Source organism: Oncorhynchus kisutch, linkage group LG20, assembly GCF_002021735.2.
Source record: "Oncorhynchus kisutch isolate 150728-3 linkage group LG20, Okis_V2, whole genome shotgun sequence".
NCBI classification, from domain to species: domain Eukaryota; kingdom Metazoa; phylum Chordata; class Actinopteri; order Salmoniformes; family Salmonidae; genus Oncorhynchus; species Oncorhynchus kisutch.
This window is the reverse complement of record NC_034193.2, coordinates 41,286,541-41,300,069: the sequence shown is the minus strand read 5'-3', so window position 1 is coordinate 41,300,069 and position 13,529 is coordinate 41,286,541. Positions and strand designations below refer to the sequence as shown.

The following is a 13,529-nucleotide window of genomic DNA, read 5'->3' as shown; positions in this document are numbered from 1 at the left end:
TGACAAATATTAATTTCCACAAAGTTTGCTGCTTCAGTGTCTTTAGATATTTTTGTCAGATGTTACTATGGAATACTGAAGTATAATTACAAGCATTTCATAAGTGTCAAAGGATTTTATTGACAATTACATGAAGTTGATGCAAACAGTCAATATTTGCAGTGTTGACCCTTCTTTTTCAAGACCTCTGCAATCCGCCCTGGCATACTGTCAATTAACTTCTGGGCCACATCCTCTGATGGCAGCCCATTCTTGCATAATCAATGCTTGGAGTTTGTCAGAATTTGTGGGTTTTTGTTTGTCCACCCACCTCTTGAGAATTGACCACAAGTTCTCAATGGGATTCAGGTCTGGGGAGTTTCCTGGCCATGGACCCAAAATATTGATGTTTTCTTCCTCGGGCCACTTAGTTAGCAGTTTTGCCTCATGGCAAGGTGCTCCATCATGCTGGAAAAGGCATTGTTCGTCACCAAACTGTTCCTGGATGGTGAGGGAGAAGTTGCTCTCGAAGGATGTGTTGGTACCATTGTTTATTCATGGCTGTGTTCTTAGGCAAAATTGTGATAGAGCCCACTCCCTTGGCTGAGAAGCAACCCCACACATGAATGGTCTCAGGATGCTTTACTGTTGGCATGGCACATGACTGATGGTAGCGCTCACCTTGTCTTCTACGGACAAGCTTTTTTCCGGATGCCCCAAACAATCGGAAAGGGGATTCATTGGAGAAAATGACTTTACCCCAGTCCTCAGCAGTCCAATCCCTGTACCTTTTGCAGAATATCAGTCTGTCCCTGATGTTTTTCCTGGAGAGAAGTGGCTTCTTTGCTGCCCTTCTTGACACCAGGCCACCCTCCAAAAGTCTTCGCCTCACTGTGCGTGCAGATGCACTCACACTTGCCTGCTACCATTCCTGAGCAAGCTCTGTACTGGTGGTACCCAGATCCCACAGCTGAATCAACTTTAGGAGACGGTCCTGGCGCTTGCTGGACTTTCTTGGGCGCCCTGAATCCTTCTTCACAACAATTGAACCGCTCTCCTTGAAGTTCTTGATGATCCGATAAATGGTTGATTTAGGTGCAATCTTACTAGCAGCAATATCCAGGCCTGTGAAGCCCTTTTTGTGCAAAGCAATGATGACGGCACGTGTTTCCTTGCAGGCAACCATGGTTGACAGAGGAAGAACAATGATTCCAAGCACCACCCTCCTTTTGAAGCTTCCAGTCTGTTATTCGAACTCAATACACCTGACAGAGTGCTCTCCAGCCTGGTCCTCGTCAACACTCACACCTGTGTTAACGAGAGAATCACTGACATGTCAGCTGGTACTTTTGTGGCAGGGCTGAAATGCAGTGGAAATGTTTTTGGGGGATTCAGTTCATTTGCATGGCAAAGAGGGACTTTGCAATTAATTGCAATTCATCTGATCGCTCTTCATAACATTCTGGAGTATATGCAAATTGCCCTCATATAAACTGAGGCAGCAGACTGTCATTCTCAAAACTTTTGGCAACGACTGAACATAGCACACACACAACAATTGGAGACTCATATCCTCCTCCAAACAGTGAAGCTCTGTATGACTCTGTAATTTAATAACATACATCCTCTATATCACATGGTCTTCTTTATCATGGCATGTCTTTGAACACTGTGTACAGAAAGACCACTGAAGGTGTCCTGCATGGCACTACATGGCTTTGAAATGACAGATGTTAGGCCTAGTTACACTTAGAAGAAACTTGATAGCTAGACAGACAGTTTCGGTACAAATGTAATTAGCAGTGAGTATTATATTCATTTTCAATTCTTATTGTAGGCCAATTTTTTGTGTGTGCTTTCATCCAAAAGCAATTTATCTAGGAGAGGAAAATCATAAAGAGAGTAGCAAGCCCATAAAATCATAAAGAGACTTGAAAGCCCATAAAACCAACAAGCCATCAATGTGCCGGGACGACCTTTGGCCTCACTGTTCATGTTGCTTTCACAGAAACATAGCAGGTTGAGAAAACGAGGAACTATGCAGGACAACCAACTCGTGACACCATTCGCCTACGGGGTGAACACTCCCAGGGGGGAAGGGTTGGAGAAGCTAGTGCTTCTTTCTCAACATCGTCCTCTCCAAGCCTAAACGCCAGCTGTGCTAAGTGACCACAAGGCAGCCCTGTGACACCAGAGGCAAGCAAACGCACACAAATACACTCCCAGCCCTGTCCACTCAGACCTACTCCGTCCACATCCCCATGGTGTAAAAGAGAGAGAGAGAGAGAGAGAGAGCCCGGGGACTTGTGGCCCTTGCCTAACCCTGTGTGTGGCTCTGGCGAGCCCTGGTGATAATAAGGCTGTGTCCGACAGCGTTAGGGAAGGCAGGGCTGATGGCGTGGGGAGAGGAGCCCCAAATCGCTAGCTGCGAGAGCAGCGTCGAAAGGCCAACTCTGGCTTAATTGGGGTGAGCTGGCCTGGTGACGAGTCAGACGAGCGGAGCACTCCCATGCATACATGCTCAGAGGAAGGAAGGATACCAACGTGAAAGCACGCGGGAAAGTACACACTCTGACACAAAAGCATACAAGCGAGTGCACGTATACGTGCACACACAGAGAGAGAGAGAGCGAGAGAGCGAGAGAGAGAGAGACAGATGTTGGTCCTTAGGCCCAGCCTCTATTCCACTGCCAGTGAGTTCTATTGATCGTGGTTGCCCAGCAGTTCCAGTAAGGGCAGAAGGCAAGAGACCTGGCGCTGCCTGGAGGACAGGCAGGCTGCACACTACAAACTGGGCCTCTCGAACTCCCTGGATTATGGAAATGTTTCTTTAGAATGTAAGCTGGAGGAATCTTTTCCCTAAGAAACATTATAGTTGCATACACTTGTTCCAATGCAAATGATTCAAATGTTGGTGAATTCTAGCAATTATTTGTCGGTTAACCTGCACATTGCCAGTTCAGCTGTGTGTTAGCCTCAGTCTAGAACAGTGGTATTCAGTGGTCAGGCTGGGGGGGTGGGGGATTGGCACTGCAGCGGGGTTGCCAAAATAAAAACATGTTTGAGAGACTAAAATGTAATGAATGAAAGGTTATTTGTTGATAGAAAATCATGTTTTCCAGCTATATTCGACAGCAAATTCTACTGTTAGTGAGCTATTTTGAAAGGGTTAACCAAGTTGCAGCATATGATCATTACTAAGTAACATTTAGTTGCGAGATAGTGGGACTCTGTAACTGAGTTGGATCGAACCACCATATTATTGACATCACCTTACATTGCAAAACATTAAAATTGCATAACATCAGGCAAAACAACTATATCTTCCCAGAAAGCTGATTACCGTACTCCTTAAAACCCATAACAACCCACAAAAAAAATGGGTCGTGCTCATTCTTATTGGAAAAGTACAAGTAGCCCCTCCAGATTTCACTCAATGCTTTACTGTTTGGTGACTAATGAACATAACCCAGTCCTCCTGAGTGTAGTGGAAGTGCATTCCTCCAACTCTGATCCAACAGAATCTGTTCCCCTCTCAGCCTGTGGTGGAATCCATTTCCTCCGTCATTAAGTCACATCGGAGCGCGGGGCGATAGAAATGACAAAACAATGGTGGCAGTGACTCACAGAGGAACAGCAGGGAGACAACGAGAGACCTAGACAGAGAGTGTTCGGCAAAAAGAGGAAGAAACAGAATGAGAGGAACAGAGAGAGGGAACAGAGAAACTGGGAGAATTAAAGATGGGTACTGTGGAAAGACAGATGGGTAGAAAGAGAGAGAGAGAGAAGTGACAAAACCCGAATGCCAGACACACAAACACACATTATTTCACTAGTGTTTATCTCTTCCTGTCTGTAACTCAAGCACATGGGAGAAGCAGATTCAAGACTGGGCCCTAGTCATTTAGAGGCCATAGGAGGGCCATGCCCCAATGGAGTGGGGGCATTCAGTGGGCCAGTCATCTCCAGTCATCTTTAGCCATTACTAGAATGTAAAGTATCTGATCTACATATCATAGGACGCCATCTCTCCTAATATTTACACACGAATAAGATGCAGGAAAATCTATACTGTGGGGCGTAAGGGTGTACGTACCCAGAAATGACATGTGATGTGTATGCACCCAATAATGATGACCTACTGTGCAAATATGGAAGGTGCTGGATGGTTAGATGTTACGAGAGACACACTTGCTTCTGCTAGAAAGCAACCAACCAACAGTCACTCTACCAAAGTGAAGGCATTTACCTCTAGTAATATTAATATTGTCCAAACCTCCGTGCAACTGTGCTATACAAACTGCAGCGTGTCTGTACTGAGAAGCCGGTTGTGCAACTAACAGCCAAGTCTATGACCCCTCTAGTGTACTTCAGCCTTTATTTACTCAGGCCTAACAGATAACCATGTGACCCACTAAACAGCTCAGGACTTGAATACGTTGTACTTAGCAAGGCATTTGCCCACAACACACATTCCATCACACTAGCAAAACACGCTAAACAATAGCGTCACTAACATAGTACGTTATTCATCGATAATGTTGTCAATGAGTGATACTGACTGAGTGAGTAAACGCCTATCAGGATTGGGTTGACTCCTGTGGAACATAATGATCTAATTCTTCTTGTTAGATATATTCATTGATAATGTGGTATTGAGTTGAGCCCCTCTACTTGGACATTCTCCCTCTGTTGATAAACGTAATGTTAGAGTTCTTATTCTTAGATGGTCTCAAAATACAGTCATCACCGACACGGACCAGTCTGGCGTCTTGTTCAATTAATCATCTATTCCCATGACTTATCGATCATATGACGGTCTAATTTGTGTGTGTGTGTTTGCGTGCCCTAACCATTTCCAAATATGTATCCTCCTACGCCATCATAGCTTTTTCTAATGCTGAATGAATGACCAGCCTATAGCATGTCGTTGTGATCATTGCTGTTAGCATGACTGGCTAAGTGGCTATGTAAAAAAGACACTTGTCTTTTGTTCTTGTTGCTGCAGTTGTTAGCGTTGTGGCCCTCACCGTTGTCACGGTTGTTGTTTGCGTTGTTATCTCTGCCGTTACTGTGGTCTCTTGGTTGTTGTTAGCTAGCATGACATCGTTTCGGTCAGTGGTGTTATTGTTGGCACTTAGCATTGTTAGCATTGCTATATCTGCTGTCACTGTGGTCTCTTGGTTGTTGTTCACGTTGTCAGCTAGCATTACATCGTGTCGGTCAGTGGTGGTGTTGTCCCCTGGTCCAGGGTTTATGACAGAGCCGGTGAACTCAACACAGGGCCCTAATATTACAATGTTATTAGGCAGAGAAATGGCGGGGTGGGGAGTAGTCACAAGACACACCGACACTTCCGTACTAGGACAGAGCGGAGTGTGTGTGAAGAGAGAGAGAATGTACACGTGTTAAACAGTAGCGTGACGTGTGCCAGTAATCAGAGGATGTAAATCAACAGTGGGCCATACATGTGTGTGTGTGTGTGTGTGTGTGTGTGTGTGTGTGTGTGTGTGTGTGTGTGTGTCGCACCTGCAAGAGTGTGCGTGTGTGAGAGACACTGTGTATCCTGGACCTGTGTAGCACTTTAACTCATATCACATGAGACCACACCGCAGATAAGAAAACTTGGAATTCCTGTACTGATATGACTCCAACCAAATTGTCAACATATTAGACACAGACATAAAAAACACCCACGCTCACAATACTGCCCTTATGCTTATAGAGAGCCGTGCTAGACTGAATCTACGGTTCATGCCTTCTCGTAAGGAAAGAGTGATTCTAATAAACAGATTACACAGCACAGCTCGACATGATGCCTCTGCCACGATGGCACCACGCAGCGGAGGGGATCAATTGCAACGATGGGGCGGTGTGAAGTTGAATTCAACCCTGCTAATAGCACATTGCACAGTGGGAGCCTGGCTGAGCGAGTGTGTGTGTGTGTGTGTGTGTGTGTGTGTGTGTTAGTTGCACAATATGTGTGTTTGAGTGCGTGTAAAGATACAATGAATTGCAGTTTTTCTTTACTGGTCAGGATTTGGTTGATGGATAATACAGTATCACATTTCCAGGGTTCTTACCTTGATGGTCAACTGAGGGTTTGGAGGCGCCAAGGATTCTGGGAGTGGCCACGCCCATGTCCAGCTCTGTCAGGGTCAGCTCGTTCATGAAGTAGGGGAGCTGGGGGAGAAAGAAACAGTCAAGTAGATGACACACACACACACAAAGGATCTGCAGCTGCAGGTGTATAGTATGTGCAAGTTAGAGGTTGATGGTAACAAGCCACTCATTCACTCCTTCTACATCTCCCAGTCATTCTCATCTGCCACAAAGGCCCCTATCGACTCCCTCACGCCGGCTAGCTGAGACAACAAGACTAACAGCCAACATCACCACACGACATTGGGAATAGGACCAGACGAAGGGCTATCGTGGGGCTAGTAACAACCCCAAAGATGAAACATGGGGGGATAATCGAAGGACCAGGATACAAAACCGGGATACATGGATGGATAGAGAGATCGAGAGAGAGAGAGAGAGAGAGAGAGGAATGAGGTTCTCTCTCTGAGCCCAGTGTGGAGTCTCTGAGTCCTGTGGCGGGGCTGCACAGCGGAAGTGGCTGACATTTAGAGTGTGTGTGTGTGTGTGTGTGTGTGTGTGTGTGTGTGTGTGTGTGTGTGTGTCCGTTCCTGCAGTCGTAAGGATCCACTGAGAGGCATGAGTCCCCTAGTCTCTTTTTATTTGTGTTTTCTCTATATTTAGGAATGCATGGCTCCTTCTCTCTCTCTACCCCTCTTCCCTCCTTCTGAGCCAAATAAACCTCATCTTCTTCATCCCTTTTTTGTGTGTCCTTTGATCTTCTCTGTTGAACATATGCAGCTCAGTGGTAACAGAATACAGTACAGATACAACAGTGTAAGAATGCTCTTTTAAACACATGAGCCCTTTGTCACAACAGGGTCATAGGTGAGAGAAGAGAGGTCAAAGGCCACCCACCCGGATCTTGCTGAGTTTCATCTGGATCTTCTTGGAGACCACGTCAGCCCAGTAGGGCTCGCCCAGGAAGTCCCATGCCACCCGGCCAATCACAGAGTTCACCCAGGCAACAGGCTCCTCCTCCCCCAGCAAAACGACAGGGTCAAAGCTGCTGCTGCTCTGCAACTGGTAGGCGGGTACACAAGAAGTGAGATAAATACTAACTTAAGCACAACTGTGTACTGTAATTAGATTTATTTACAGAAATGATGTACAACAACAGAGTATAGTACACAGTTGTGAGAAATGAGAGGGGGTTGAAGGTATACCTTCTTGCCCGACCCAGGGCTACTCTGTGGACTCTGGACTACGGGACTAGTGGCAGCGATGGGCGTGGCAGTGGCAGTGCCAGTCTCGGGGGGCACCAGGGTGGCCATGTAGACACTGTAGTCCAGTAGGGACTTGGCTGCTATGCCTGCTGTTGAGTCCCTGGTCCTTGGCTGAGACGCTAGCACCTCGTCCAGACTGCTCCGGCTGCTGCTGCGGCTGTGGGAGCTCAAGGCTGCCACAGGGGTCAAATATCAACAAGATATTAGTACGATGCAGCTGGATCAATATATTGCATGTGCATTATGAAATACAAATGCAGTCTTGCACTTCCCTCAGTCGCTTTCACATTGTCACACTATATTTGTGCAAGCATGCAAGCGCCAGACATGTTGAGTCAAGCGATAACTTCCTGTAAATAACTAGTACGGAAGAATGTGTGTGTAAGTGTGTGTGTTGGTCCGTGAGTGAGTGTGTGGCACCTGGATCCATCCACTCACCAGCCTTACTCCCCTGCAGACCAGTGACTCTCTTCATCCCTGTCTTGGGGGGCTTGGAGGCCAACAGGATCCTCCGGTGCCACTCCTCCTTCTCCCTCCCCGTCCGACCAAACAGGTACAGGGTCAGTTCAGGACCAACGGACCTTTTGGCCTCCTCCGTCCCCACGGTCGCCTCTCCTGTGGCCGTGGTTCTCTCGTGTGTGGTTTCGCTGTGGTCCCCCTCTGCCTTGGACATGAAGTCGTCCTGCTTGGCCAGCTCGATGCGGATAGGGTACTTCTTGTTCCACACGCGCTTCCTGGCCAGACTCTGGGGCACCAGATAGATCTAGAGTGGGAATAGAATGTTTGATTGAGTTGGGTGTGTCTGTGTGGGTCTAATATCCACTACAGCTCATAAAATATCCACTACAGCTCAACTTAATTTTAAGTTAACAATGAGGAGAGACAAGATCAATCACCAATCAGTATATTAACATTATTAAAACCTCTCTAGGGTACGTGGGATGGTAGCATACCACCTGTCAACAGCCAGTGAAACTGCAGGGTGCCAAATTCAAAACAGAAATCCCATAATTAAAATTCCTCAAACATACATGTATTTTACACCATTTTAAAGATACACTTGTTGTAAATCCAGCCACATTGCCCGATTTCAAAAAGCCTTTACGACGAAAGCAAACCAAACGATTATGTTAGGTCAGAGCCAAGTCACAGAAAAACACAGCCATTTTTCCAGCCAAAGAGAGGAGTCACAAAAAGCAGAAATATAGATCAAATTTATCACTAACCTTTGATGATCTTCATCAGACACGCACAAGGACTTCATGTTACACAATACTTATGTTTTGTTCGGTAAAGTTCATATTTATATCCAAAAATCTGAGTTTACATTGGCGCATTATGTTCAGTAGTTCCAAAACATCCACTGATTTTGCAGAGCCACATCAATTTACAGAAATACTCATAATATACATTGCTAAAGTGTTATGCATGGAATTTTAGATCCACTTCTCCTTAATGCAACCGCTGTCAGATTTCAAAAAAACTTTACGGAAAAAGCAAACAATAACCGAGTACAGCGCTCAGACGACAAATCAAGTCAAACAGATATCCGTCATGTTGGAGTCAAAAGAAGTCAGAAATAGCATTATAAATATTAACTTAGCTTTGATGATCTTCATCAGAATGCACTCCCAGGAATCCCAGTTCCACAATAAATGTTTGTTTTGTTCAATAATGTCCATCATTTATGTCCAAATAGCTTCTTTTGTTAGCGTGTTTGGTAAACAAATACAAACTCACAAAGCGCGTTCACTAGGAGCAGACGAAAAGTCCAAAAGTTCTGTTAGAGTCCGTAAAAACATGTCAATGATGTATAGAATCAATCTTTAGGATGTTAACATAAATCTTCAATAATGTTCCAACCGGAGAATTCCTTTGTCTGTAGAAAAGTAATGAAACGCAAGCTAACTATCACGTGAGCGCGCAAGACTGAGCTCGTGGCTGCTGGAAGACCTCTGACTCATTCCCCTCTCAATCAGCCCCACTTCACAGTAGAAGCATCAAACAAGGTTCTAAAGACTGTTGACATCTAGTGGATGCCTTAGGAAGTGCAAGATGACCCCATAGACACTGTATTCGATAGGGCAAGAGTTGAAAAACTACAAACCTCAGATTTCCCACTTCCTGGTTGGATTTATTTCTCAGGTTTTTGCCTGCCATATGAGTTCTGTTATACTCACAGACATCATTCAAACAGTTTTAGAAACTTCAGAGTGTTTTCTATCTATTATATGCATATTACCTTTTTATTTCTTATTTTTTTATGGCTGAGTAGCAGGCAGTGTAATTTGGGCACGCTTTTTATTCAAAATCTCCAATGCTGCCCCCTACCCAAGAGAAGTTAAAAACATAACGATAAAGGGATCTGGTCTCACCACCCACAAAGTGAATAGAGTGAAAGTCCACTGAGTGGATTGAACCTCTGGGTTATATACTATATAAGCGCAACATCAGAGAAGATGTACAATGGTTCCGGACACCAACCACACACATCCTGTGCCAGACCTTGGCCCCAAATGCAAAGATCTTGTTGTTTTGTTCAGTACTAAGAACATTTGCTGTTACTTCGTCTCCACCTTGCTAAAAAGGGGCCGAGGGGAGAGAACAATATCCCCCAAGGCCCCAAGGAGGGGGTGACTGACGCACAGACATCGTTGAGACAACTGATTGGTTCCCCATTACTCACGCTGTCCCCTGGGGCGGTTAGAGCCAGTTGATCCAGCCTCCCCAAGCTGACAAGGTAAAAATCTGTCGTTCTGCCCCCGAATAAGACAGTTAACCCAATGTTCCCCAGTAGGCCGTCATTGTAAATAAGAATTTGTTCTTAACTGAATATCCTAGTTAAATAAAAAAAATCCCTTCACATGGTTTGCAACAGGTAAAGACACATATTCACATATGTAAACAATGTACCCTTCTGACCTCCTTTGCCTTATTCTCTTTTTGATATTTTTTTTAATGCACCCACCTTGCTGTCAGTGAGGTCGTAGATCTTCTGGCTGATATAGGTGACGTCGGGCTTGGGTTCGTTATGGGTGGCCCGCCGGGCGATGTTGTGGTTGGGTGTGGACAGGCGCAGGATAGAGCCCTCCAGTCTCACATACACAGAGTGGGTCAGAGTGGCGTGGTATGTCTCCGGGTCATAGTTCACTATCTCGTTCATCCAGCCCTGCAGGGGGAGATAGAGAAATCAGTCAGGTCAATCAATCAATGGACAAACCAGTGGAACAATCAACCAATGACACATTAAACCAATCAATCAATTAACACATCTACTTTGTATGGCGCAATAAAATTATTTGTACAGTAGACTATACAGTGCATTCGTTAAGTATTAAGACCACTTGACTTTTTGAAAACATTTGGTTAGGTTAGTTTTATTCTAAAATTGATTAAATCGTTTTTACCCTCATTTATCTACACACGATACCCCATAATGACAAAGCCAAAATAGGTTTTTAGAAATGTTACTAAAAGTATAAAAACTTAAAAACGGACACATTAAGATACAGTACCAGTCAAAACGTTTGGACACCTACTCATTCCAGGGTTTTTCTTTATTTTTACTATGTTCTACATTTTAGTATATTAGTGAAGACATGAACACACATGTAGTAACCAAAAAAGTGTTAAATCAAAATATGTAATATTTTAGATTCTTCAAAGTAGCCACCTTTTGCCTTGATGACAGCTTTGCACACGCCTGGCATCCTCTCAACCAGCTTTATGACGTAGTCACCTGGAATGCATTTCAATGAATAGGTGTGCCTTGTTAAAAGTTAATTTGTGGAATTTCTATCCTTCTTAATGCGTTTGAGCCAAGCAGTTGTGTTGTGACAAGGCAGGGGTGGTATACAGAACCTACTTGGTAAAAGAACAGGTCAAATAAGCAAAGAGAATAGACAGTCCATCAGAACTTTAACTTTTTATGGCTGCAGGGGCAGTATTGAGTAGCTTGGATGAAAAGGTGCCCATTGTAAACAGCAAGCTCCTCAGTCTCAGTTGCTAATATATGCATATTATTATTAGTATTGGATAGAAAACACTAAAGTTTCCAAAACTGTCAAAATATTGTCTGTGAGTATAACAGAACTGATATTGCAGGCGAAACCCTGAGGAAAATCAAAGCAGGAAGTGGCTTCTATTTTGAAAACTCCATGTTCCATAGCATCCCTTTGCTCCATTTAAAGGGATATGAAACCGATTCCTTTTCCTATCGCTTCCTCAAGGTGTCAGTCTTTAGACATAGTTTCATGCTTTTATTTTGAAAAATGAGCCAGAACGATAACATTGCATCAAGTGGTCACATGAGTTTTGCTTGCGCAACAGAATTTGGACAGCCATGGTTTTCCCCTCTCCTACTGTGAATGACATTTGCGGTTGATATATTATCGATTATATGTTTAAAAACAACCTGAGGATTGACATGTTTCTGTGGACATAATGGAAACTATTTGGAATTTTCGTATGCGTTGTCGTGACCGCTCTTTCCTGTGGATTTCTGAACATAACGCTCCAAACAAACTGAGGTATTTTGGATATAAAAATAATCTTTATGTAACAAACGGAACATTTGTTGTGTAACTGGGAGTCTTGTAAGTGAAAACATCCGAAGATCAAAGGTAAACAATTAATTTGATTGCTTTTCTGATTTGTGACCGAGCTACCTGATGCTAAGTGTACTTAATTAATGTTTTATCGTGCGATCGATCGATAAACTTACAAACGCATGGATTGCTTTTGCTGTAAAGCATAATTTCAAAATCTGACACAACAGGTGGATTAACAAAAGGCTAAACTGTGTTTTCCTATATTGCACTTGTGATTTCATGAATATACATATTTATAGTAATGTTTATTGTATGTAGAGCTATGCTATTCAGCAGTTGTTGATGACACTTATCCCGATATCAGGATTGCAGCCATAACAAGTTAAGACATGGTCAGTCAATCCAGAACATTTCAAGAACTTTTCAAGTTTCTTCAAGTGCAGCTGTAAAAACCATCAAGCGCTATTATGAAAGTGGCTCTCATGAGGACCGCCACAGGAAAGGAAGACCCAGCGTTCTCTCTACTGCAGAGGATACGTTTATTAGAGTTACCAGCCTCAGAAATTGGCAATTAAATGCACCTCAGATTGCAGCCCAAATGAATTCTTCAGAGTTCAAGTAACAGACACATCAACTGTTCAGAGGAGACTGCGTGAATCAGGCCTTCATGGTAGAATTGCTGCAAATAAACCACTACTAAAGGACACCAATAATAAGATGACTTGCTTGGGCCAAGAAACACGAGTAATGGACATTAGAACAGTGGAAATCTGTCCCTTGGTCCGATGTGTCCAAATGTGAGATTTTTGGTCCCAATCGCCGTGTCTTTGTGAGACGCAGAGTAGGTGAACAGATGATCTCTGCATGTGTGGTTCCCACCATGAAGCATAGAGGAGGTCTAATGGTGCTTTGCTGGTGACACTGTCTGTGGTTTATTTAGAATTTAAATGCATGAACATCTGATTCCGTCTATGTATAGAAACTAGAGGTTGACCGATTAATCGGAATGGCCAAGTTTTCATAACAATCTGAAATCTGTATTTTTGGGCGCCGCTTTTTTTTTTTTTACACCTTTATTTAAATCTTTATTCAACTAGGCAAGTCAGTTCAGAACACATTCTTATTTTCAATGACGACCTAGGAAAAGACAGATTTTCACCTTGTTAGCTCGGGGGATCCAATCATGCAACCTTACAGTTAACTAGTCCAACGCAATAACGACCTGCCTCTCTCTCGTTGCACTCCACAAAGAGATTGCCTGTTACGCAAATGCAGTAAGCCAAGGTAAGTTGCTAGCTAGCATTAAAATTATCTTTTAAAAAACAATCAATCATAATCACTAGTTAACTACACATGGTTGATGATATTACTAGATATTATCTAGCGTGTCCTGTGTTGCATATAATCTGACTGAGCATACAAGCATACAAGTATCTAAGTATCTGACTGAGCGGTGGTAGGCAGAAGCAGGCGCGTAAACATTCATTCAAACAGCACTTTTGTGCGTTTGCCAGCAGCTCTTCGTTGTGCGCTTCGTTCAAGCATTGCTCTGTTTATGACTTCAAACCCATCAACTCCCGAGATGAGGCTGGTGTGACCGAAGTGAAACGGCTGGCTAGTTAGTGAGCGCTAA

General features: G+C 43.9%; 1 protein-coding gene across 3 annotated transcripts in view; it reads right to left on the bottom strand.

Moving 5' to 3' along the window:
* LOC109865706 (testis-expressed protein 2) overlaps window positions 1-13,529 on the bottom strand; it is a 63,780-nt gene that overhangs the window by 17,134 nt on the left and 33,117 nt on the right. For all 3 annotated transcript variants that reach the window (XM_031799057.1, XM_031799056.1, XM_020454091.2), the window contains exons 4-8: window positions 10,315-10,515; window positions 7,785-8,109; window positions 7,287-7,519; window positions 6,979-7,143; window positions 6,063-6,162 (exon numbers count right to left, since the gene is read on the bottom strand). In XM_031799057.1, coding sequence (XP_031654917.1) covers window positions 6,063-6,162; window positions 6,979-7,143; window positions 7,287-7,519; window positions 7,785-8,109; window positions 10,315-10,515 — 1,024 coding nt within the window. The remainder of the gene's footprint in view (window positions 1-6,062; window positions 6,163-6,978; window positions 7,144-7,286; window positions 7,520-7,784; window positions 8,110-10,314; window positions 10,516-13,529) is intronic.